Source organism: Zootoca vivipara, chromosome 13, assembly GCF_963506605.1.
Source record: "Zootoca vivipara chromosome 13, rZooViv1.1, whole genome shotgun sequence".
In the NCBI taxonomy this organism is placed as follows: domain Eukaryota; kingdom Metazoa; phylum Chordata; class Lepidosauria; order Squamata; family Lacertidae; genus Zootoca; species Zootoca vivipara.
In genome coordinates, this window is record NC_083288.1 from 14,691,261 (window position 1) to 14,717,438 (window position 26,178).

Here is a 26,178-nt window from a genome sequence, read left to right on the forward strand (position 1 = left end):
CTGCGCTGTGCCAGAAAAAGCGAGTGCGTGCACATATGGGAGCGTGTTCTCCGGCCTGCTGCGTGATCAGCGCCGGAGGAACTGGCCCGAAGCTGGATAAGTTTGGGGACCCCTGGGTTTCTTCTCCTTCCCAAAGTGCTCCCAGCCAGGCGGGGATCATATAAACATTAACTCAGCCATTCACATTTAATGACTTCACTGAAAGAAAACACATTACTTGAGAGTTAGGGCAACAATTCTGCATCTCGTGATCATCACTGAAATGGGAAAGAAGCGCTTTTACCCTCCTTAGATGTTAATGTTACTCCTGAAAACTCACAGTGGAAGTAAACGTGTTAGTCTTTCATTTGCCACATAACTCTTTGTTTAAGCTGCAACAGACAAACATTTCTACAAATCTTCTGAGATTTTTCGGTGAAGTTTCCAGGTTGAGTTTCCCCCTAAAATTCTAGAGTTGGAGCTGTTCAAAGCAGACATGTTCAGCTAATTCTGAAATTTAAAAGGATTTCCACCATATTTGAGAGCTTTTTTCAACTTCAACTTTTTTCAACTTAAAAAAAACAAACCCTGTTCAATCTATATTTGCACCAAACCAGAAGCAACTTGACTTTTGTTCAAAATGTATGATTGTAAATTCAATAAATAAATGATTGTAAATTCAATAAATAAATAAATAAATGATTGTAAATTCAATAAATATGCTGAAGGAGAGTTGAGCAAGAGCGCCACCTGGAGGAGCTTTTTTGTTGTTGTTGTTTAGTCGTTTAGTCGTGTCCGACTCTTCATGACCCCATGGACCATAGCAAGCCAGGCACTCCTGTCTTGCACTGCCTCCCGCAGTTTGGTCAAACTCATGTTCGTAGCTTCGAGAACACTGTCCAACCATCTCATCCTCTGTCATCCCCTGCTCCTTGTGCCCTCCATCTTTCCCAACATCAAGGTCTTTTCCAAGGATTCTTCTCTTCTCATGAGGTGGCCAAAGTATTGGAGCCTCAGCTTCACGATCTGTCCTTCCAGTGAGCACTCAGGGCTGATTTCCTTAAGAATTGATAGGTTTGATCTTCTTGCAGTCCATGGGACTCTCAAGAGTCTCCTCCAGCACCATAATTCAAAAGCATCAATTCTTCGGCGATCAGTCTTCTTTATGGTCCAGCTCTCACTTCCATACATCACTACTGGGAAAACCATAGCTTTAACTATACGGACCTTTGTAGGCAAGGTGATGTCTCTGCTTTTTAAGATGCTGTCTAGGTTTGTCATTGCTTTTCTCCCAAGAAGCAGGCGTCTTTTAATTTCGTGACTGCTGTCACCATCTGCAGTGATCAAGGAGCCCAAGAAAGTAAAATCTCTCACTGCCTCCATTTCTTCCCCTTCTATTTGCCAGGAGGTGATGGGACCAGTGGCCATGATCTTAGATTTTTTGATGTTGAGCTTCAGACCATATTTTCCGCTCTCCTCTTTCACCCTCATTAAAAGGTTCTTTAATTCCTCCTCACTTTCTGCCATCAAGGTTGTGTCATCTGCTCAACCTTTTTTAAAGATAGGCAAAAATACCCTCCAACTACTGTACTACAACTCTTCCAAAAATGGGGCTTATATGATTAAATGGAGTGAAGAAAATCAGTTTTTGTGGGGATGATTAGGGAGGCAGGAGAGGATATATTAGTTAATCATATGCTTCCTAACTTGCGTTAGCATGTTCCATATTCTAGCAGAGTTCCAAACATCCCCCTTTTTAAATTACGCAGCGATCAGCTTGTTGCTGACTCATCTGAGTCTTACTATTAAAGATTCATTCCAGGTAAAATCCCTTCTAATCCCTATTAAAAAGAATAAGCACAAAAATCTGATTAACGTTAATATAAAAGTAGTTTACTCACCGATTCATTCAGGTTCACAGACATATCCCTGAAGGCAGGCTTAGGTTACATAACAACTAGAACTATTCCATAAAGAAGTTAGTCCCAAGTGAGTGCAACTAAGAAGTCACCTCTCCAAACACACAGCAACATACAAAAGGGAGAACACACACTGATCGGAACATGGAAGCCGTGTTCTCCTCCATGCTAGTACAACAGACCGCACCCTCTTCAAGTCACATGTAGTGGAAGTCTGTCCCAGCTCAGGAGGAAACAGGAAGTCTTCTCCTTGGTGGTACAAAACTATCCCTAACATGTTCACTGTAGGAATGTTGTACTTGACTGCAGTTTTACATCCCACAGTTTTACATTTCATTCAAGTCAGCATGGTTCCTAATCTAGACTAGATTTTTTTTACTGCTAACTCCATAGACCATTCCCTTCATGCAATTGGTGAACATTGCTCCAGTAGATGTGACTGTATGACTGAGCAATAAAATCCAAACCTCGCCATCGTGGTCATTTAACACTGTTTTAAGGGAAATTGGCAATGGAGAGCAACAATTCCACCAGCTCTTTGGGAGGCCATGGAAGCAGTGACAAGACGTATCTGTATCAAAGAAAAGCTATATATTTTTTTAAAAAAACACTTTACAACAGTAACCAAGCTAAAAGTTGAAATTGCTGGTTTGCTACCTGCATATAAAAGTCCAAATTCAAAACACTTCCTCAGTGTCAAAATAGGCGAGAATTAGACTCTTTAGAAATTAGAAACACGCTAGTTAACCTATAGTGGCGCGGGTGGCGCTGTGGTCCAAACCACTGAGCCGCTTGGGCTTGCCGATCAGAAGGTCGGCGGTTTGAATCCCAGTGTGATGAGCTCCTGTTGCTCGGTCCCAGCTCCTGCCAACCTAGCAGTTCGAAAGCATGCCCAAAAGTGCAAGTAGATAAATAGGTACCACTCCGGTGGGAAGGTAAATGGTGTTTCCGTGCGCTGCTCTAGTTTCAGTGTTCCGTTGCGCCAGAAGCGGCTTAGTCATGCTGGCCACATGACCCGGGGGAAACTGTCTACGGACAAACGCCGGCTCCCTCGGCCTGTAAAGTGAGATGAGCACCGCAACCCCAGAGTCATCTGCAACTGGACTTAACTGACAGGGGTCCTATACCTTTACCTTTAGTTAACCTATACACGAAGCAATGCTCTTATGAATATGGAGGTAAAAACTGTAGACTTTGGGCAAGCAAATGCAAAAAGAAAAAAAGGTACACAGGTCGTACCTAACGTTTTGGCTCACGAACACCACAAACCCGGAAGTGACTGTTCCGGTTTTTGGAACCCGGACGTCCGACGGGGCTTCTGTGGCTTCTGATGGGCTGCAGGAGCTTCCGGCAGCCGATCAGAAGCCGTGCTTTGGTTTCCGAACATTTTGGAAGTTGAACGGACTTCTGGAACGGATTCCGTTTGACTTCCAAGGTACGACTGTATTAAAAAAAAAGTGACGGCACTAAAACATTCTCTCATAAAACATCTGCACAGAATTTGCCTCCTTTTATTCTAAATTATGTACGTTGCAATCCCCTAATGAAAAAGATCTCCACAATTTATTAGAAAACTCAACCTGTACCCCCCCCCCCTGTGGAATGCCCTCCCATCAGATGTCAAGCAAATAAAAAAGCGATCTGATTTTTAGAAGGCACCTGAAGGCAGCCCTGTATAGGAAAGTTCTCAATGTTTAATGTCTGACGTCTCCACCCACAGCACATGAACAGCAGGCGGCACAAGGACAGACTGGCAGGAAAGCCAGCAAAGCCCAAATACAGCCCATACAGCAAGCTGCAGAAGAATACGGCCCTGGCAGTGAGTATTCTGAAGGTACTTGTCACTCGAGGTGCTAACCGACTGCGCGACTTATTGGAAATACCTTAAAAGAGCTATGGCTTTGCTCTGGGGATCCTGGTCCCCCTTCTTGGCCTGCTGAAAATTAGGTCTAGGTGCTGAACAGCCTGCAGCGAAACTTCAGCCGTTGTTGCCGTTTGGAAGTTAGAGAGAGAAAGGTTAATGACATAACATGGGAGGAGGGCACTAATTCAGCAGTAGAGCCTCAGCTTTTTTTTAAAGCTGAGCAGTCAGCTTTTGAAATCACAAATGAAACCGTAGGAAGGCTGATTTTATCCACATCTTTTTGAATTCATTCTTTTTTGGAGGGGATCAAGTGTTATTAGGTGTGGTGGGTGGGCTGCTAACTGTAAACTGCAAGCTGAATCCATGGTCCAAGGCAACAAGAAGATTTGGGGGACATTCTCAGCGTTTTACTAAGGTTTTAAAATACTTAACATCTATAAAGAGCAATGCCGGGGCTTGAGTTTGCTTCAGAAGGTACAGCATGACGCTGGAAGCCAAGTCCACAATCTCAGATGTGGTTCGGGTTGGCCTTACTGCTCAGTATGCCAGAAGTGCCCTCTGTGTATGCTCAGGAGCATTGTTTGTCTTTACCGCTATTTCACACCTTCCAGAGCTGAGCCAAGGCTTTCAAAACAGATTCTGGGCTTGGGGAGGGCCCAGCTTAAGTTAACTACTGGAGATTTAAAGTCGTGGTCCCCTGTGTCCCCCTCTCCTTTTGCAGCTCGTTGATTCACATGGTGTGTGTCTCTCTCTTTCTCTTTCTGTGTGTCTCTGCCCCCGCCCTCCTTCTCTCCCTCCCACAGTCCAAACTGGCTTTGCAGAAGCACCTTACGAAGACCTTGGCTGCACGGTTCCTGCCGGGCCCCCTCACCCCAGCCACCATGTGCGCTCTCCCCAGCCCACTAACGCTCCGACCAGCTGCCGCTACCCTCTTCCAAGCTCCCATCTTTGGACCAGCGCTTTTCCGAACCCCCCCAGGCCCTGTGCGAGCGGCTACGGGCCCTATCGTCTTTGCCCCCTACTAGAGAACTTTGGCACGGTTTTTTTGGTTCATTTAGTTAACCAATGTGGGGAAGATCAGAGGGAAAGCAGTACAGGAAAGGAGGGCGTCTTAATCAGGCTGCACTCTGAGCAGAGGCAAATCAGAAACCTTCCACTGCTTTAAGCGCCAATCTTTTTCGTCTCTGTTTCTGCCTATGTCATTGTTTCAATTACACATTGGGGAGAGAGAGTATTCCCCTCCGTCCGCCTGTGTTGTCCTCCCTCTTAGTTTCAGGCAGGCCTGCACCAGGTTTTTTTGAGGCATTGGTTGATCTACCTAGGAGCACAACCCACCTTATCTAGGTGAGCAGGTGGAGCTTGTCAAGAACATTTGGTTAATTAGAAATCTGGACATCTGGAGGTGCCATTTTACACAGGGTGACTGCGATCCAGTAGCCATGTGAGATCCAGTGTCTGGGTTTTGCTGGGTGGTGAATAACTGAGGTCCAAAGAGGATGTGATGTGGGATTGGAACTACTCACCTTTTCAACAAGCAAATGTGGGGGGGAGGCCAGGTTTAGATTGGGGGGGGGCTCTCCCCGCATGCCGTAGCCCTGATCGAGATCACTTCCTCCACCCCACCCCCCGCTGCTTTTTCAAAATAAAGAAGACATAAGGAGTTCCTGTCACAGAACCTTAATGCCTAAGACTTGGTCCTAAGACTTTGGCATGTAGGCAAATGTCAGTATTTCTCCCTTTAATGAGAGGAGTTAGAATACCCCTGTACTACTGGAGGGATTGAGCTAGTTTGTTGAGCAGAGACATTAGAGGGAAAATGAGGATATGAACAAAAGGAGTATTTCCCATACGAACAAAATTAGACACACACATACACACAGAGTACAGATTAAACCCTCCCCATCATCTCAAGCCTTAATGTTTAATGTCAGATGGCAAAATTATTTTTTTTAAAAAAAAGTTTTCAAAATGACCAAATGGTTTTCACATTAGGAACTGAAAAGCCCAGATTTTGGTTTCTGCTTGGGTTCATGTGTGTGTGTTTAAAAGAGAGAGAGAGAGAATGTGAAGGAGTATTGCATAGGTTGTCGGTGCAAAATGAGCCAGAACTTGGGGTTGTTGTTGTTGTTGTTGTTTTCTTTTCCATTTTTAAAAACAGTATTTTTATCCTATTTTAATAGGATTTAGATGTGTTTTGGAAAAGGAGTATCCAAGAGCCAGGAATTCTCAGCTATTAGGGCCACTCATACTTTACATGACACTTGTGTTTTTTCACACATGCAACAGTGTCTGGTGTCATGAGAGTTGCAGAATGTGAAGAAGGGAAGGTTATGTTCTTTAAACACGTAGTGAGCATACACCAGGAAGTCATGAATGTCCCATCACGTGTCCGTGAGTTTTTGGAGATGTTAGATTCCTCTTTAATGTTTTACATATTCATGTGCAGTATGGATCATCCCCCAAAGTAGGGTTCAGTTGAACACTACTGGTTGGGGAAGGAGGTTTGTGTGAAATAGGAACGTCAGGGAGCATCTTGCTGGTGGTGGATACCCAGATTTCGGCTTTTAGTTGCAGAGTTCAGAAGAAAAAAGGCTGCTCTTGGGAACAGTTTACCAAGAACCAGTTCCGATGTAACGTTTTTGCATCTATCACAGATCTTGCAGCTTATTCCTAGAAAACACTGTGAGCTGAAGTCAGATCCCTGGATACTTCAGGTTCACTCTAAACATCAGCCGCTGAGTTCCTAGAATCAGAAGGCTGGAAAGAATCGTAAACTACTGTCCTTTCTCCTATGCCGCAAGATAGGATGGGATCGTCTCTCCGCTTTCCTCTGCTCTTTACCGCTGAATCGGAACAAACATCAGTTGGGTTTTCCCACAGATTGCAAATTCGCAATTCAGCGTTAGAGAGCAGGTTTCCCTGGGGAAATCAGCGGGGCAAATGGAAAACCAAGTTTTCTAGGACAAGTGAAGTGTGGATGAGCCTGCTGTCAGCCTGCACATTCCACACCACAGGCTGGAAAGAAGTAGCTTCAAAGCACAAAGCTCTCTGTTCCTTTAGCAAGGGAAGCAGGCCGCATGCTGGAAGGAAAATAATAGGAGAGCCCTCCAGCATCAATGGCTGCTTGCACACCTTACACCGTAAGCGCATGGCTGAGGAGTGATTTGCTCTTGGTTGCTTGTCTGTATCGCCTTACCAGGTACCACACTTCTCACCCAACAATGGAAGCAGGAGATGAATTGATAAAATGCCCCACCACCTGGCAGAAAAATACAAGCAACCAGTTTACCAAGTGGCGACAGGCGCACCACAGCGACATTACCCCTTGGTGAACTGGAATGCAGGGACATGGGTACTATCAGAAGTTATTATTAAATTTGCCAGACAGTTGTGTATTAAAGAGATAGTGCCCTAAAACCTAATAGCCACTTCCTCCCCTTTGATTGTCTTAGGGCTTGGTGCATCAGCAGACCAAAGTGGTACATACATACAGGTGCATCAAGAGAGGGTTCCAGCAGTCCTACTCACCTGGTCCTCCTTCTGTGTCCAAGCCTAAGCCTACCTTGCCACTCCATCCTCTTCCCCTGTGCCCTTCTCAGCCAAGTGGTAGACCCCCCACAGCTGCTTCCCTCTCTGAATGCCACCTCCTTGTGTAGCCTAGGCCTGTCTCAGTTCTGCAAGCTTTCACGCAGTGGTCTTTTCCCAGCCCTGCAACTTGAGCTCCTCTAATTGGAGATGGCAGAAACTGAACTTGGGACGTTGCACTCACCAGGCGTGTGCTCTGCCACCACTTAAGCAGCGGCCCCGCTCCCCCGAGCCCCGCTGCATCAAGTGTTGGGCAGTTCTCCTGGCTACACTTCTAAGAAGTCTCTTCTTTGCTTGGGGCACCACAAACTCTAAAGGCTGGGGGGGGGGGTGCCAAACAATGCAGATGACCCTGGGCTTCATGTCTGGGTTATGAACTTCCCAAAGGAATCTGGCCTGGCTTCTGCTCGTATTCCGAAGAGTTGGCTGCACAAGGTTATGCAATGCAGTGCCATTTCTTTGCGGCCAGGGGTGGTGGTATTCTACTGCAGAAGTTTTCAACCTTTTTAGGTCCACAGCTCCCTTGAACAACTAAATTCATTCTGCGGCACTCCTGTGGGGCTCAGGAGCCTAGTTATGCCACCCCTTGCCTGCAGCCCTTCACCCCTTTTCAAACACCATTGAATGTTCCCTCAGCCTCTTCTCTGCTCACCTCTCCTTGAGAGTCCTCTGGGCAGCCACAGCTGTCGCCCCTCATCTCTGAACTGCCCCCCCACCTCAAAGAGGAGTGCCTCCTCGCACTGCTCCACATGGGTCTGAGGAGCACCCCCTAGCCAGCCCCAGAGGCACCATTCGCCTGGGGAGCTTATAGCCAGGGCTGCTGCAATAAATAGCTGTGCAAGCCTTTGGGAGGGAGAGATGTGAGAAGGCATCAGAGGAGGGAAGGAAGGAACAGAGGCCAGTGTTGCCCGCAGCATCCCTGACCATCATTCAAGGCACCCCAGGGTGTCACGGCGCACTGGTTGAAAACCACTGTTCTTCTGTGTTTAAGAGAGCTGTCAACAGACTTTAGTATTATAAACCCAATAACTTGAGGGCACTCCTGAATGCAAACATATACCCAGCAGCTGTCCCACAAGGATAATTATGGACCCTACTGGAATAAAAACAGCAAGGTTGCTGGCCACGATGAAGCAACAAGCCACTCTAATCTATGCAAAAGTACTAATGGAGTGGCTCAGTTCTTCTTGGGTTTCTTTGCCTGCTTCTGGTTCCTGTGCTGTGCTTGTTTCTACTGTATGACAAGGAGGGAGCCCATAGCACACGCGCGCACACACACAGCACCATAGTTTCCTTGCTGCAGTGGTCTCCTTGTTGCAGCTTTGAAATGTACCTTCCTGTCCCAGGGGACACTAAAACCCATTTCCATTCATGGCAGACAACATCAAAAACGTAAAATAGGTTCGTTCAAGGAATCAGGACAGGTTCGCCCTACTCCAAAAGGAGTTACGGTTCCTATAACAAGCATATTTAAAGTGTCAGGGTGTAGATCTCACGGGTTCCTTTATGCTTCAGAGAATGCACACAAAATGACATTTCTCTCCATTCGTGTGGCTTTTCAAACATGAGCTTTTGGGCCGTTCCCCAAGCCAGTAGACGAAACTCAGAGAGCAACCTGGCAAGAAGAAGCAACCAGCTCTGATTTGCTCCCCACTTCGGTGGCATTTTGAGAGAGGACTCTAGATCCAGCCTAAGAGAGACTTAGGCTGGATCTAGACGCATCAAAGAAACATTTCAGTTAAGCGCATTGCAAACTTTGTATGGGAAATTGCGTTGGCCCAAACGGCCACCTGGTGTCACAGTGTTAGAATGCATAAACGACGTATATAAAGCGTTGGGTTGTTTTTTTCTTTGCCAGTGTAGCTGAGTCCTGGGGATGAGGACAGATATAATTTTGGTACAGTGCAGGGGCCAATCTGTAAGCATCTTCACTGTGTTCAAGACAAGTGCAAGTCTTTCTCTCTAGTGCCAAGTTTTGTGTGTGTGAGGGGGATAGTTCTGCAAGCACACTTTGGATTTTGCCAATTGGCTAGTGCCCGTGACTTCACCAAGGCACACACTCCAACCTCCAGATCAGGCCATATCCACGCTTCCACTTGTCCGGTGCCCAGAAAGCAAGGGTCTCAGCAGTTTCCCGCTTGACCTGTGCTTTCCCCTTTGCGCCATTCATTTCCCAGGGAAATCTCACTCATTAGGAGTGCCGGCATCCTTAATGAAGTCAGGCGGGAGGTGGGAGGGCACGGTTTGGGGAAAACTGACTCCCAAGCCAAATTGGAACCTGTCCTACACCTAGTTAGGCCTGTAGGGTAGAGATTCCCCCACACCTCCATTAGAAGGCAGAGAAAGGACAGGTTTGGAGATAAGAGGGCTAGCAGATTCTGCGAGAAAGCAGGGGGAAGCACTACATTCAGGACTGGGAGGGCTTGTTACAAGCCCTAGAAAGTTTGAAGAGCCATGACAGGTATACACTTTAACCTCATTTGGGGATTGAGTCTGTTTTGGTGCTAAACTGGACAGGGCACCTCTAGTTTGCACACTTTTGGAGAGGAGCTGATACACTGGGAGCTGGAGCTGGTGATGGGAATATCACCCATGAGAACAGGTTCCTTTGGCCTCCAACCCTCTAGCAATTCAGCAGACTCTGCAAACAGACTTATGGGTGTGGGTACAATTTTTACAGTACCCACCTACCCCTTACTGCAGTCACAGCGAGTTTGCCGTAAGAAATGTGTTTTTTATTTCGTCCATTTGCCGTTATTTTTGCTTCACGCGGAGACCTGTAGTCTTGCTTTGTTTATGCAATGTTAAAACCACAGCAAAGTCATGAGATTCCAGCCCTCTGCTCCCAAAGTGTGGCATCAAGGAAGAAGCCCTTACAAAGAGAATGGGCCTGATTCGATTAAGGAGGAAACTCATGTGTAGAATGAGAGGGTCTCCTACCTAAACTTGGACGGTGTTAACAAACTACGTTTCTGTAGCATGATACTCTCAACATGGATGGAAAACAAAACCCCCAGCTACCACCCAGCATTCTTGATTTCCTCTTGCACCTTCCGTTTCTGTTGGATGTTACCTATGCCTTTCTGTTGTAGGGTCCCCCCGAATGTTTACTTTTCTGTAAGGTTCTCAGTTTTAGCTGATGCCACCCTTCCTGTATGGCTCTAATTTCAACAACCCACTGGCTTGTCCACTGTGCTCCCCTCTGCTTTTCTTTCTGAGTCGAGGCTCTCCAAAGATAACGCCCATCGCTCATGTCTCTTTCCCTGTATTATTCTCAGTCCTCCTGATATCTGGCCTATCACTGTGCTTTCCGTTCCAGGTTTTACAATGGTGCATCACTGTGCTTCCCTTTCTGGAGATACAAAGTAGGTTAAAATACTTTACTGGACCAACCTAGGGCCATTTCACTCTTTGCGTCTGTAATGTGCACAACAGAAAATACGTTGCAGGTACCTATATTTTTGAAAAAATGATGTGGACATGTGACAGACACATATTTTTAACAGTGTGTATACACACCAGGGAGCCGCAGTTGGTGTTAGCTTCCCACCGTGTCTCCACACACTGACTCACAAGGTGTGAAGACATCCCTAGGTTGGCATAGGAGTATGAAAACCTTTTGAGTTTCAAGCAATTCCTTATCGGGCAGATAGAGAGCATGCAAATTACCAATAGGTGAAATGTTTGCATTCCTGATAACGGGCTGTTTATTTACAAGCTAGAAAAATCTGCATTGCCTATACTGGGCTGTTTGTAAAGCTACATTCCAAAAATGGCTGGAGAAACGCACCCTAACAACACACATCTCAGCGGTCAGCATTTGCAAAACAGGGCATTGGAGATGTAATTGTAGCGAGCAAGAGATCTCTGCTCTTTAAACCATTTCCTTCCCTTTCTCTCCCTGAAAAAGTGTTCTAGGTTCATCTTCATCCTGTGTGGTTCTAGGTTCATCAACATGCTTCCCATCCTCATGGTTCAGAGTTGTCCTATATCAGCTCAATTGCTATGCCTCTCTTTCTGAGTAGTTATACCCAGGCTTGCAACTGGTTGTCCCTATGGCTATGCTTCCTTTCCTCCCTTTCGGAAATCTCCCTGCCCTAGCCCTGTGGTTTGCTTCTCCCACCTTCGCTCTTCATTGCCCTGCCCACAATGGTAGATCTGGGGGAATGTAGGGAGTTCCATGCCAAGCGCTGGGCGCACTTCGAATCCCAGCGGTGCTGCCTGCAACTTCCTTCGCTACCTTAATATTCCGCGTAAAGCCATAAGACCTTCTGACCAGACTCTCGGCCTAAAGGCAGCTGCCTTCCGCTGCCCACTCCGGCGCTGGTGTTTCGAAACACTCGGCACTTTAACCCCGTTGAAGCCATTCCTTCTGCTAATAATAATATAGCAAGAGGCTGCTTTAGGAACACAATGTGGATGCTTTCTTCCGTAGCCCCTTTTTTTCCTTTGTATCCAAAGCATTAATGCCTTTGAACATAGCATATAATGTACTCCAGGTAGTAGGTAGGGCGCCTAGGCCATAGCTCTCAGTAGTGTGTGTGCCCCCACCCTACCCAAAAATGTAAATTTTCTTCTTTTTTTAAAAAAAGGAGTGATGTGCAACCATGTTTGATCTTTAAAAAACAAAAAAGTGAAAGGAAAACCCAACACAAGTGTAGGGACTTGGGCCAGTACGTTGTTCCCCCACTCCACCCTCTGATGGTTCAATGTATATTTTTGATGTACTATATATATAAATATAAATATATAAAAATGTTGAGATTTAAGTAAAAAAAAATATTTTGATAACCATTGCTCTACTGTGTTACTTGGTCAATAAATGGAACACAGGTGAATGAAGAACAACTCTCGGCTCATTGGTTTGTTGTCGGATGATCGGACAGAGAGTGGCTCGGGCAAGACCTTAACCACAAGCTGGACTGGCATAGCGTGATCTGTAGCCGTCTCAAAAAGTGTCCGGAGCCTTTTGAATCCCTTTGTTGCCGTTGTGAGTTTGCATTGCCTGTTGGCATTGGGATTTGCCCCCATTTTCTCTCTGGCTCTGCGGCAGATTGAAGCAGCATTGTAAAATGGGTAGAGAGAGCTCGAGTCTAAGGTCTACACAAACTGGTCTACACAGTCAGCAAAATGGGGTGGTAAATCTGGACTGCACCACTTCAAATTGTAGCTGGGTGGAATCTCTTCCCCTATACAAAAGAAATATACGTCTGGATATGGGAAACGACATCTGGGATGAAGGGTTCAATTCTAGGTTTAACCCTTATAAAGGTAAAGGTACCCCTGAACATTAGGTCCAGTCGCGGGCGACTCTGGGGTTGCGCACTCATCTCGCTCTATAGGCCGAGGGAGCCGGCGTTTGTCCGCAGCTTCCAGGTCATGTGGCCAGCATGACTAAGCCGCTTCTGGCGAACCAGAGCAGCGCACAGAAACGCTGTTTACCTTCCCACTGGAGCGGTACCTATTTATCTACTTGCACTTTGACATGCTTTTGAACTGCTAGGTGGGCAGGAGCTGGGACCGAACAACGGGAGCTCACCGAACAACGGAGATTCGAACTGCCGACCTTCTGATTGGCAAGCCCTAGCCTCTGTGGTTTAGACCACAGCGCCACCCGCGTCCCTTAACCCTGATGTTGTTGTTGTTTAGTCGTTTAGTCATGTCCGTTTAGCCGTGTCCGACTCTTCGTGACCCCATGGACCAGAGCCTGCCAGGCACTCCTGTCTTCCACTGCCTCCCACAGCTTGGTCAAACTCATGTTCGTAGCTTCGAGAACACTGTCCAACCATCTCATCCTCTGTCGTCCCCTTCTCCTAGTGCCCTCAATCTTAACCCTTATATTGGAGGACAATCTGCTCCTGCAGAGTGTTGCTGAAATACAACTCTCAGATGCCACCCCTACTTCTACCATTGTCCAGATTCTACCATTCTTGAACAAAGTGCCTGGGCTGCTCATTGGTTACAGATTTATTTATTTTTGGGTGCCCAATTATATTTTGCAAAACCAGATGGTTTACATATATTTGCATATTGCCCAAATAAACATGCAGCCTAACTATCACCTCAGCGGAAGACACCAGTTTTCAGTGTGCTGGACGAAAGCGCAATAACCTAAAACGTTTATTAATAAAAGATGTAATAATATATTCTGCATTCCTCATAATAGTTTTACACACCAGAGCTAAAAGGATTCCAATACACTTATTAGCTGTATCATAACCAGCGATCTCTGGACAACTCTTCTACCTTTGTTCTTGACCCCAACTAAGTAGTGGTCTTTCCTTGGACATCGCTCGGTGGGAGTTTACTTCCAGGTAAGTATATATAGGATTGCAGTCTTAATTTGATGCCAGCTGTCCAAGAAATTGCTTATAACTTGTTCCTAAACGAGATCGGGAAATCAGGGTCACTATGTTTGGAAAAGCCATTCATGAGATGTCCAAAATCAAACTCATCCCATGCATTGGGGTATTTTTAAATATATATACAATCATAGAATTGTAGAGTTGGAAGGGACCCCGAGGATCATCTGCAGAAATAATGCAGCTGCCCCATACAGGGATCAAACCTGTGGCCTTGGCATTATGAGCACCACATTCTACCCAGTTGAGCTACCCATTTAAGCAAAATCAGCTTTCCCAAAGCGTTAAATCCCATTCCTAGGATGACACTTTCCCCATACTTCTGTTAATTAATTAATTTATTTGTTTATTGATTTTATATACCGCCCTATATCCCGGAGGGCTCAGGGCGGTTCACAGAACATAATATATAAAACCACAAAATATATAATCAAAATAAAAACAACAACCCAATAACCCCCCCCCCCAAAAAAAACCCCACATTTTAAAAGGGCATTGGATGTCAATCAAAAACAAAGGAGGCCTGGTTAAAAAAGAACATTTTTGCCTGGCGCCTAAAGGTGTATAATGAAGGCACCAGGCGAACTTCCCTGGGGAGAGCATTCCACAGACAGGGAGCCACTGCAGAGAAGGCCCCGTTCTCATGTTGCCACCCTCCGGACCTCTCGAAGAGGAGGCACCAGAAGAAGGTCCTCAGAAGATGATATCGGGGTCCGGGTAGGTTCATATGGAAAGAGGCAGTCCTTGAGCTAATGCGGTCCTGAGCCATTTAAGGCTTTATAAAGGTCAAAACCACCACTCGGAATTGGGCCTGGAAACTAATTGTTAGGAAGTGTGCAGTCGCACGAGCATCGGCCTTGAACTTAAGGCATTTCACTGTTTGCTTCTCTTCCATCCGCAATTACTCAGCATTCTCTTCTTAATAAACAAATACGAGTCAGCTCCTAAAGCCTTTCTGCAGATATTTCCTGCTAGCCAAGAAGTCTGGAGAGAACAGATTAGCTTGGCCATCAGCTTGCTCCCATGTTCGGCAGCATTCCTCCGCTGTCCTCATTCCCCCCCCCCCCAATAGCCCTGCAGCTTCACCCTACAGCATTCATCCTCCCTTGGTGGGCAGAAGAAGGGAGGGAAGGGAACTGAATCAGGGTCACCACTCAAATGGGGTTGGTCAAGGAAGACTCCCCTCTCTGCCATGCTGCCCTTCAGGACCCAAATCAACAGCAGAAATTTGGTACCCGGCCTTAACACAGGTTTTCCAAGGCCAAAAATCAAAGCCGCTTGGAAAAGAAGAATGAAAGAGTGGCTCCAAGCAAGGTTGAATATTCAACCGTGGCTGTGTACACATTACCACTTCCTCTCACTCCAGTGGCACTTCCACCATTGGTGTCTGAAGCCAAGGACACATCATGTTAGTCGCAATCCACCTGTATCCTGTAGTTCCTTGGGAAATACTGCCACGTGGCGTTTCCCCCTTGTCTCAAACCAACGTCCACCCCACTGGAAACATAAGCTGTGGTTAAGCTGAGGTGTGTACACTTGTGAAAGCCACTGCACATTCAGACGACAACTTCATTGAATAGGACACTTTGCTTTGGGGGCAGGAAAACAGATCAGGTAACACGCCTCAGATTAAGACCTCCCCACCCGCTCTATGTAAAAATGCGGACTTGAACCTCAGTGAGAAGAAAGCAACCTCACTGTTTTAAGCTACCAATGTGCCCTTAGCCTGTGACTGCAATAAGGATGCTCTTTTTTATCATCGCACAACACACCTGTTGGCACTTGACTCGGGCATGTGGTGTCCGCTTCAGACATTTCCCTCCCCCCCCCCCATTCAAGCCAAAAGTGGCGTCCACCGCTGTGTACTTGGAGTGTTCTTTTTTAAAAAAGAGGGGGAAACATGCAAAGAGAGGAAGGAAAGCAGTGGCTCATCAGGAATCTGCTACTGGGTGTTCCCTTTTCACGTTTGCTCAAGGTAAGGCCAGCCCTATGCGCATGCAGGTCGCAAGATACAGCGGGCACAGCACCCGAGTCTTTCACCCGTCCACAGAACCACTGCTCTTGTTCTTGCGGCTGAGCGGAAAGGCGGACTTGCTCTGCGGCTGCGTCATCTTGCTGGCAAGGTAGACAAAGGGCTCGATGAGGGTCCGGCGGTCGGCGACGGAGATTTCCCACAGCTTCACTTTCTCGGCCTTGGCCCAGTGCTGCACTGCATCGTGGTCCACGCGCCTCTGCTCCTGCAAGTCGCACTTGTTGCCTAAGACCACGATGGTGACCTATCGCAAACGGAACGAAACGACAAGTTTGCGTGAAACGAATTAAGAAATGCACAGATCTGCACATAAGCAAGGCTGGTGGGCCCTTCCTCAGTCACCAGATTAAGGATGCAGGATAGAGGGACAACCAGTTATGAGCGAGTTTCATTCTTATACAGTGGTACCTCTACTTACGAATAACTCTACTTACGAATGGAGCTCCATCCGCCATCTTGGATGTAGTTTAGATAGGATTTTTTCTACTTACGAATTTTTAGATAGGGTTGCTTCGACTTACGAATTTTTTCTCCCAATGCATTCTTATGGGATTCGACTTACAATTTTTTTCTACTTACGAACGTGTGTTTGGAACGCATTAAATCCATAAGTAGAGGAACCACTGTATAGCCAATGTTGTATAGTCGTTAAAGAGTGTTGGACTAGGACAAGGGTCAGCAAACTTCTTCAGCAGGGGGACGGTCCACTGCCCCTCAGACCGAACTATATTTTTTTTTGGGGGGTGAACAAATTCCTATGCCCCACAAACAACCCAGAGATGCATTTTAAATAAAAGGACACATTCTACTCATGTAAAAACACACTGATTCCTGGACCGTCCACGGGCCGGATTTAGAAGGCGATTGGGCCAGATCCGACCCCTGGGCCTTAGTTTGCCTACCCATGGACTAGGACCTGGGAGACCGGGTTTCAAATCTCCATTTGGCCATGAAGCTCACTGGGTGACCTTGGGCCAGTCACTGCCTCTCAGCCTAGCCTACCCCACAAGGTTGTTACGGGGATTAAATGAGGAGGAAGAGAACTGTATTATTATTATTATTATTATTATTATTATTATTATTAATACCCCGCCCATGCTGGGTGGCTCCCAACAGAATATTAAAAACACGATAAAACATCAAACCTTAAAAACTTCCCTAAACAAACAAACAAACAAACAAACAAACAAACAGATGTCTTCTAAAAGTCAGATAGTTGCTTATTTCCTTGACGTCTGATGGGAGGGCATTCCACAGGGCAGGTGCCACTACTGAGAAGGCCCTCTGCCTGGTTTCCAACCTCACTTCTCACCGTGAGGGAACTGCTAGAAGGCTGTTGCCGCTGGACCTCAGTGTCCAGGCTGAATGATGGAGGTGGAGATGCTCCTTCAGGTATACTGGGCTGTGTGTACACTACTTTGAGCTCCTTTGAGAAAAGGTGGGTCATAAAGGCAAAAACTAGATAATTTCCCTTATCAATAGTTTGATCAGGCTCAAAAGCCAAGGGGAGGGAGGCAGTTTCTCCACTGGAGTACTGGTGTTTAGAGTCGCAGCTGTGCCTTGAAGATGTGAAGTTGGTAGGAATGACTCCCAGGGGCCTGAGTCAGTGAGCAGCACAGGATGCCTGGCACAGGAAAGAGCCCAACTGTTGTTGCTTGTTCAGCAATAACAACCTAACTTTCCCCTGTCAGGAAAGTACAAGATGTGCTCTCAACTCGTGTGACATGATAGCGAGACCTAGCTCAGGGTCAGCTTGAGGTTTTAGTAGCTTTTCTTGGTCAATTTGGTGCAGTGGGGAGAAAAGCATTATTTATGAATGCTCATAGCAAGATGACTCTAGAGCAGAGTTTCCCAAACTTGGGTCTCAAGCTTGGGGTTTTTTTTGGACTACAGTTCCCATCATCCCTGACCACTGGTCCTGCTAGCAAGGGAAGATGGGAGTTGTAGTCCAAAAACAGCTGGAGACACACGTTTGGGAAACCCTGCTCTAGAGTAAAACAGGGTTTAAGGAAATTATGACGGGCTAAACAGAGGTTAAAAATACCCCGTGTGCAAGTCACCAGATAAAGTTTTTTTTTAACGCCCTTTTACAATCAATCATAAATAACCCTTCAAAACTCTTGTTGCCTTTGATGCCAAGTGGGTTTAAGTACACCTTAAGAGACACGGGTGGCGCTGTGGTCTAAACCACTGAGTCTTTTGGGCTTGCCGATTGGAGAGTCGGAGGTTCAAATCCCCACAATATTTACTGTACTGTTTTTCACTGCTGTTCATATTTCTAACCATACTTGGAAATTTATTAATTTATTGTATCTCTTTAAATCCTCCCCCAAAATTCCCACTCTTCCCATATCCTTCTCTCATCTTGGACCCTTATTCTCGCTGTCATAGTTGCAAGTTCCACATGTTTAATCAAGCAATATTGCCATTGTTCTTTCTTTGGGAGTTTTTTGGCCTTCCATTTTTGAGCGTATAATATTCTAACCGCTAGCAGTGAGAAGCCATTTTTAAATGTCCCCTGGGGCAGAAGTGAGAGTCCCCACATAACACCAATGAAGAAGATTTTTAGTGGAACGGACTCTCACGAGAGGTGGTAAGACTCTCCTTCCTTGGAAAGGCCCTCTGTCATACATGATTTAGGTGATATTTTTGCACTAGATGACTCTTGGGGTCCCTTCCAGCTCTACAATTCTATGATTCTTAATCTGAATTCTTCTACCGGACTGCCATTCACTCATGTGATTTGATTACAAGTTTTACAGTGCAGAAGGATTTCTTAAGAGCTAAAATGTCAAAACTCAAACTAAGAGGGCAAATACTGTCTATTTTGCCGAGTGGTTGGATGAGGGGGTGAGGAAACACCAGTATTTTTTTTGCCCTTTTAGCTACTGCTTATAAGCTAACAATACAGGCTCTGCTGGCTATTATATGTAATTAGTACACATTTTTCTCTGGCAATTGCATTCAAATCAGTCCAAGGTTTCATCATGTTTTTCAAAAGGCACTGTGGCTGAAATCTTTTGAATGCAAGTTTAAAAGTGCTTATTGGGTTTTTCCTCAATATGGCCCTCAAACACAGCTGTTATTGTTTTTGCAGGCCTTGACCCAAATATTCCCAAAGCTTGCCCGACCTGAGAGACTAGCCAGACCTGAGCCCCAGAGTGCATTCTTCGCTCCTCTCCTCAGCAATAGTCCTCATGTTTTTCCATGACTCACTTTAAATCGAGCCGCGACCTAGTAGCGAGAAATGACCCGTCGGTTGAAGACAGGCCCTTTACAGCACGCAAGAGAATCCGTGGCATCTCTTCCACACCACATGGTTAAAACACATGACCTCTCATGTGCCTCGCAGAGCTATAATTTCCAGAACCCTTAACAAATTACTGTTCCCAGGATCCTTGGGGGGGGGGGGGGAGTCACGTGCTTTATACTTTAAATGTATTATGTCCAGGCAAGCACACCTGAGATTGAGGGGGGCCGTGGCCGTGTGACGTAAGCACGCCACGTGCGCACTTCACGGTGCGTACTAACATGTCATGCGCGTGCCCTGTTGGCTTACGCGCACGGCGCAAGCACGTCCCGCAGAATGTGAATGCATGGCTGCCGTGGAATTTTGAGGGGGGCTGGTCCCCTCCTTGAAAATTGTGGGGGAGCCTTGCCCTCCCCTAGATGGCGCCCCATGACCATGTGATGCTAATCTGTAAAGTGTTGGGAGGAAAGAAAGTTCAAAAACTCAGGCGGCCTCAGTGGCCTGGAGTGCCTTCATCAGCTTCGTCTGGTGGCCCAGCTACACCCCTATCTGGACAGGGATAGCCTAACTACTGTTGTCTATGCTCTGGTAACCTCAAGGTCAGATTACTGCAATGCATTATACGTAGGGCTGCCTCTGAAGACAGTTCGGGAACTTCAGCTGGTGCAGAATTCAGCAGCCAGGTGTTGCTCACCGGAGCAAGACGGTTTGAGAGTATTACACCGATCCTGGTCTGACTGCACTGGCTACCAATTAGTTTCCAAGCCCAATTCAAAGTGCTGGTTTTGACCTATAAAGCCTTAAATGGCTCGGGACTGCAATAGCTCAAGGACCGCCTCTTTCCATAGGAACCTACCCGGACCCTGAGTTCATCTTCTGAGGCCCTCCTTTGTGTGCCTCCTCCTCGAGAGGTCTGGAGGGTGGCAACATGAGAACAGGGCCTTCTCTGCAGTGGCTCCCCGTCTGTGGAATGCTCTCCCCAGGGAAGTTCGCCTGGCGCCTTCACTATACACCTTTAGGCGCCAGTCAAAAACGTTCCTTTTAAAGCAGGCCTTTGGTTGATCTGATTGACATCCTATACCCTTTAAAAAATGTGGCTCTTTTGGGGGGGTATTGTTTTTCTTTTGATTTTATATATTGTGATCTTTTCTGTGAACCGCCCTGAGACCTCTGGGTATAGGGCAGTACAGTGGTACCTCGGGTTACAAACACCTCGGGTTACAAACACTTCGGGTTACAGACTCCGCTAACCCGGAAGTAGTACAGTCAAACCTTGGTTTACGTCTACCTCTGTTTGCAACCGCTTCGGCGAGCGACCACCGTGGACCCGGAAGTGTTTACATCCGGGTTCCGCGGCGTCAGATGCGCAGCAGCGATCTGTGCAGCGCGTGCATAGAAGCGCTCTAACGGCGCTTCGCGCACGCGCAGAAGCGTACCTTCGGTGAGCGACCGCCTCCGCAGAACGGATTGCGGTCGCAAACCGAGGTACCACTGTACCTCGGGTTAAGAACTTTGCCCCAGGATAAGAACAGAAATCGCACAACGGTGGTGGCAGCAGGAGGACCCATTAGCGAAAGTGCGTCTCAAGTTAAGAACGGTTTCAGGTTAAGAACGGACCTCCGGAACGAATTAAGTTGGTAACTAGAGGTACCACTGTACAATGGTGCCTCGACTTACGAAGATGATCCATTCCGCGGTCTTCTTCGTAAGTCGAGGTCTTCGTAACTTGAAGCGCCACTCCAGCGCATGCGCTGGGTGTGCGCGCCGAAAATACTTCCGGAGGCTTTGACTTCGGAAGTCGAATTATTCGGAAATCGAAGCCTTCGTAAGTCGAGGTATGACTGTATATAAATTCAATAAATAAATAACTAATAAAAGCCAGAGATCTCTAGACCAGGAGTGGCGACATTACGGCCATCAGAGGGACGCCGTTATCCTGCAGCATTAGCCATCTTGAATGGGGCTGATGGGAATCCAACTGCACCTGGAGGGCGACAGGTTCGCCACCTCCCACTTGAGACCCGCCCCCCCCTACACCTTTCAGTGTAGGAGCACCAACCTCCTTTTTATCCTTGCTCTTGTCTATCTCCTTCTTCAGAATCTCCACCCTCTTGAAGGACTCCTTGCTGTCAATGCTGTAGACCAGCACGTATCCATCAGTGCAGGAGAAGCAGTGCTTGGGCAACTCCAGCCCATCCCTCAAGCCTCGGGTGTCATAGAAGCGCACCAGCTCCCGCACCCCCCGGTCCGTCTCGATGGAGCCCACGTAAATGTCCTCTTGGGTTTCGATCATCTCTGAACCTGCACACAGCCAACGGGACAGAGGGGAGCCATTACTGCACATGCTGAAATTATTGGGAGTTTTCTTAGAAGGATTCGTTCTCTCCATACTCGCAGCAGCCAGGGGCACTGCTTTTGTTAGGCCAACCAAAACAAAATAGCTCTTGAGTTCTCCAGGACTCTTCCATCAGCTAAACAAGGAGTTCTGGAGAACTCAAAAGCTCGTGTGATATTTTGGCAGCTGGCCTAATATACTTCGTACCCTACTATGGATTTAAAAATTGCAAATATCATACAAATGTTCACAAAATACAGTGGTACCTCTACTTACGAATAACTCTACTTACGAATGTTTCTACTTACAAATGGAGCTCCGTCCGCCATCTTGGATGCGGCTTAGATAGGATTTTTTCTACTTACGAATTTTTTCTCCCAATGCATTCCTATGGGATTCGACTTACAATTTTTTTCTACTTACAAATGTGCGTTTGGAACGCATTAAATTCGTAAGTAGAGGTACCACTGTATTATGCAGTTACCGTAGTTTTCCATGTATAAGACGAAGGGTTTTTTTTTTTACCAAAAAATTAGGTTTCGAATTGAGGCTCGTCTTATACACGGGTAGCGCTAAGGGGTGTTTTCTTAATTTGGAGTCCCCAAAAATAGGGGGCGTCTTATACATGGGGGCGTCTTATACACGGAAAAATATGGTATACGAAATATTTACCTTATGCTTTGCATAATTTTAAAAATACATATTAAGAATGTAATTCATTTAAATACAGTTAGTTGCACCCTGGGGTCTTTTGATCCAAGCATTCATTGTGAAAACCGCTCTTTAAAGCTAAATGGGAGTGAATGTCAATTTGGGTTTTCTGAGGATTGCTGTTTGCTCCGATTGAGCTTTAAAGAGCGAGTTTTTGTGGGGAAAGCTCTGGAGCAAAAAGGAAAAGAAAGGGTGCTCAGACACAGAACTTTTCATTGCGAACCATGGACTGGTCACGTTGTGCGGATGCCTGATTATTGTCTTCCAAAGCAACTACTCTATTCCGAACTTAAAAATGGAAAGCGTAATGCTGGTGGGTCAACAAAAGAGGTTTAAAGACTGCCTCAAGGCAAATCTTTAAAAATGTAGTATAAACACCAACAATTGGGAAACACTTGCCTGCGAGTGCTCCAATTGGAGAACAGCCTTTACCAAAGGTGTCATAGGCTTTGAAGACACTCGAACTCGGGACGCAAGGGAGAAACGTGCTAAGAGGAAGGCACGCTTGGCAAACCCTCACCAGGATCAACTCCTACCTGGGAACCAATGTCCCCACTGTGGAAGGACGTGTGGATCCAGAATTGGTCTCCACAGTCACTTACGCACTCATTGTTAAAACAGAGTTTATGGAAGACAATCTTACTCGGCTACGAGTGATCGCCAAAGAAGAAGAAGAATGCAGCCTGAGTGCAATTGCTATGTGGCCCAAGGTTTCTGTCCTTTGCAGTACAGTATTTGGTTTGCCCCATATTCATGTCTAGTTGAGACACATTTGCCTGTTGTGTAAGACTCCTAAGCTGCCTCACCTGTCTGCAGCTTTTCCACCAGCAGCACTCTACTCCTCCGCATTTTTATGAACACTCTGCCCCTGTGGGTTTTTTTGTCTCCAGAATTCAATTTTGTCAGCCGACCAGCCTTTCGACCCTTTACCCACCCTCAGTATAGACTCCAGGATTTTTGGGGGGGTGGGCGCTCTCAACAACAGTATCCTTTGTGGGGGGGGGGTCCTTAACCTGAAAGAGGTGGGGTTTGCAAACTGAGAATGATCTTGTGCTGCATTTTATCTTCTTGGGTGCTCTCTACGAAGTGGAAATGGTAATACTGCACTGCTAGGCTTGGGCCCCTAGCAAAAACCCAAGCGTCTGTGTTCTCCTGCCTGCCTACCTAACACCACATCAAATCCCCCCCCCCCTCCCTGGGTCCCGCGTAACCCAGTCAAATTGAATTTCCACTTTGCTCACGATTCTGCACTGCATGTTAACTTCCTAGTGGCTATAGATTTAATTCTTCAAGCTGCATCGCTAGGCAATGTGCAAAGAATCAAAAGTAATTATTAACCCCCTACAAAGAAAACAGAGTGAACAGTACTTAACAAAAGAACTAACCAGCTGAGCTGTGGGTCAGACAGAAGTGTGGGGTTCTGCACCCTCTCCGGAAGACCCGCCAATGTGTGAGAGAGGGACATTCATTCTGGAGCTACAGAGTAACTGATATTAAGAAACGCTTTACTTCTTGCAGCAAGCTTTTTGTGAATCAGGGCCTGAGAAGAGCATTGGAGCTGAGGCCAGGGGGTGGTAAAAAAGGTGACACTCCCCGAGAAACATGGGACCCAGGCTAGGATAGTTTCTCCCTGGCCACGTAGAATCACTCCCAATGATGGGCAGGATATACATAGGCAAGCAACAGACTCTTTTTAATTTTCGCAATGGCTCTGTACAGTAAATTAGCCTTAAAAATGGTTTAGCCTTGAACAATCAGGATAGTCATACCCTCCAACCTTTCTCTGATGAAAATGGGATGTATTATTATTATTATTACCACACCCATCTCTGGGTGATGTCCAACATATATACCGTAAAACATAATTAAACTTTAAACAAAAACTTCCCTATACAGGACTGCCTTCAGATGTCTTCTAAAGGCTGTATAGTTCCTTATCTCCTTGGCTCGCATAACTCCATACCCTCCAACATTTCTCCAGTGAAAACAGGGACGTCCTACCATACCCTCCAACATTTCTCTGATGAAAATAGGGACGTCCTAAGGAAATGCAGGACATTCCGGGATCAACTCAGAAACCGGGACGGCTTCTGTAAATCCAGGGCTGTCCCCAGAAAATAGGGACACTTGGAGGGGGTCTGAATTAGCCTCAAAAACCGGTTTAGGCCTGAACAAGCAAGGGTAGCGTGCTGTGCCCACCTGAAAGCCAACACTCACCGACCGCATGATTTCCATAGAGGAGCTGCTCCAGGATCGAGGTCTTCCCAACGGACGCTTGCCCACATACTACCACTTTGCAGCTCTTCCCCATCTTCTGGTCGGTGGGGGGAGAGGAAGAATGCAAGAAGCTGCAAATGGAAGGCATGCGGTGAAAACATACATAGGCATACAAACACCCACACATCTCTGTGTGGGCGCAGGAGCAAAGGAAGCACCCTCACGTCACCAGGCCAAGGGACATCGGTCCGTCTAGCTCTGTATTGTCTACACAGACTGGCAGCAGCTTTCCAAGGTTTAAGGCAGAAGTCTGCCCCCAGCCATACCAAGAGGTGCCGGGGTCTGAACGTGGAACCTACTGCATGCAGAGCAAACACTCTGTCGCTGAGCTATGTGCCCGAGGCTGTTTTTTTGGAGTTTCAGGGAGGGACTTCCAGCAGAACAGCCAGGCTGCCTGGAGCCCAGGTTTGTACCAGCAAATTGGGGGAAAGGGCGTGAGCAGGAATGCAAGCGGCCCTATAAGGATCAGTCGTCTGGGGAAAGACACACTGCAGGGTCCAGCAGTCTTGCTTTCGACTGACCCCGCCAGGAGCTCTCGAAACTTATCTCCAGCTCTGCGAAACCGATTCACCCACTTTATTCTCTGAGGAACATATTGTTCCAATGCTGCAATGTATTAAATGTTATCCTGCAATCTGATTTAATCACGTCCATGCATTTCTTGCCCATTGCAAGCATTGCACAGAAAAGTTTCCATTGTTGTTGCAAAAAGCTCGCTATTTTCATCTCGCATGCATTTTCTCTGTCACGTAGAAATATCAAATTTCACTAGACTTTCCCCCACCATTCCCAATTCTTTTTACTCCGTGCCCAGCCGAGGAGTCACCTTGCATCGAAGTAGGCTCCAATTCACAAGAGCTTATGCCAACAACGAACGCATTCCCGTTCAAGGCACTTCCAGGCTCTTTTCCTCGTGCGTCATTCAGGTATGCTAACCAGAAAGCCTGGACTGGTGGCTGTTGTTCCCTGTTGGGCCTGTGCACAGGTCTGCTGCCACATAAACGAGTGGAACAAACCCTTGGTATAACGTGAGCATGCAATTCCACACCGATCTTGCTTTTCTAAATGGTGCATCCTGTTTTGAGAGCTTCATCTGAGAAAGTTCGGCTGATCCTGACCGGCTGATCAGCGCGCACCTGCACGGGGTAATATGGACTTACCTTCCCAAGGCGCTTGCCCCTTTGTTTCCTTACTTTCTGCCTTCAGCTTCAGCCGGGAGAGGAACTGAGGGCCAACAAGTCAAAGGAGCTAGGAGAAGTGGCAGAAAGAGAAAGAGGCAGCCCACAGCTCCATCTAGGGTTGCATGTGAAATGTTGCTCCGCAATTGCCAAGGAGTCACTTGGGGAACTTCAGCTGCGGAGCACTTAAGACAGCGGCATCAATTGCACAGTGCAGAAGAGTTGCATAGTGCACAGTGTGTGTTCCTGTGTGATGGGGGAAATGGTGGAATACCACAACAGAGAGAATGGTTATGTGTTGTGGTCACACTTTTTCCCCACAATTAACTTACGAATTCTCTCTGCCACAAGGTGGATAGCCACTGGCTCAGACATCCCCAAACTTCGGCCCTCCAGATGTTTTGGACTACAGTTCCCATCTTCCCCAACCACTGGTCTTGTTGGCTAGGGATCATGGGAGTTGTAGGCCAAAAATCTGGAGGGCCGCAGTTTGGGGATGCCTGCACTGGCTGCTTTCCCCTGGGAAAACCTGTTGTTTACCACTAAATCAGAACAAACAAGAGTGACGGGGTAACCTAATAGCCTCTTGGACCCACGCTTTCCAGGCACAGCACAAGGGGAAGTATGTGCAAGCCCTAAGATTACTAAAAATGCATTAGTTGAGAAGAATAGGTTTATTAACAACC

The 26,178-nt window shown here is 46.8% G+C and overlaps 2 protein-coding genes across 9 annotated transcripts in view; one reads left to right on the top strand and one right to left on the bottom strand.

Annotated features, from left to right (window-relative positions):
* Nucleotides 1-13,267, top strand: part of ZNF385C (zinc finger protein 385C) — a 166,324-nt gene extending 153,057 nt beyond the window's left edge. For 4 of the 5 annotated variants that reach the window (XM_035134884.2, XM_035134881.2, XM_035134883.2 and 1 more), the window contains 2 exons: nucleotides 3,619-3,732; nucleotides 4,566-13,267. In XM_035134884.2, the coding sequence (XP_034990775.1) occupies nucleotides 3,619-3,732; nucleotides 4,566-4,787 (336 nt within the window). In that variant the 3' untranslated portion in view covers nucleotides 4,788-13,267. The remainder of the gene's footprint in view (nucleotides 1-3,618; nucleotides 3,733-4,565) is intronic. The other variant, XM_035134882.2, reaches the window with a different exon arrangement.
* A 29-nt stretch (nucleotides 13,268-13,296) lies between these two features.
* On the bottom strand, nucleotides 13,297-25,552 carry NKIRAS2 (NFKB inhibitor interacting Ras like 2). Of its 4 annotated transcripts, none has more exons than XM_035134888.2 (4): nucleotides 25,475-25,552; nucleotides 24,237-24,385; nucleotides 21,051-21,292; nucleotides 13,297-15,985 (listed from the first exon to the last, which is right to left on the bottom strand). In XM_035134888.2, the coding sequence occupies exons 2-4, from the start codon at nucleotides 24,346-24,348 to the stop codon at nucleotides 15,746-15,748; spliced, it is 594 nt and encodes a 197-aa protein (XP_034990779.1). In that variant the 5' UTR covers nucleotides 24,349-24,385; nucleotides 25,475-25,552; the 3' UTR covers nucleotides 13,297-15,745. The 4 variants fall into 4 exon arrangements, with proteins under 4 accessions (XP_034990779.1, XP_034990781.1, XP_034990780.1 ...); XM_035134890.2 differs by having other exon boundaries at nucleotides 24,255-24,385; nucleotides 25,475-25,485; XM_035134889.2 differs by lacking the exon at nucleotides 25,475-25,552 and adding an exon at nucleotides 25,141-25,434.
* Between the last annotated feature and the right edge of the window lie 626 nt (nucleotides 25,553-26,178).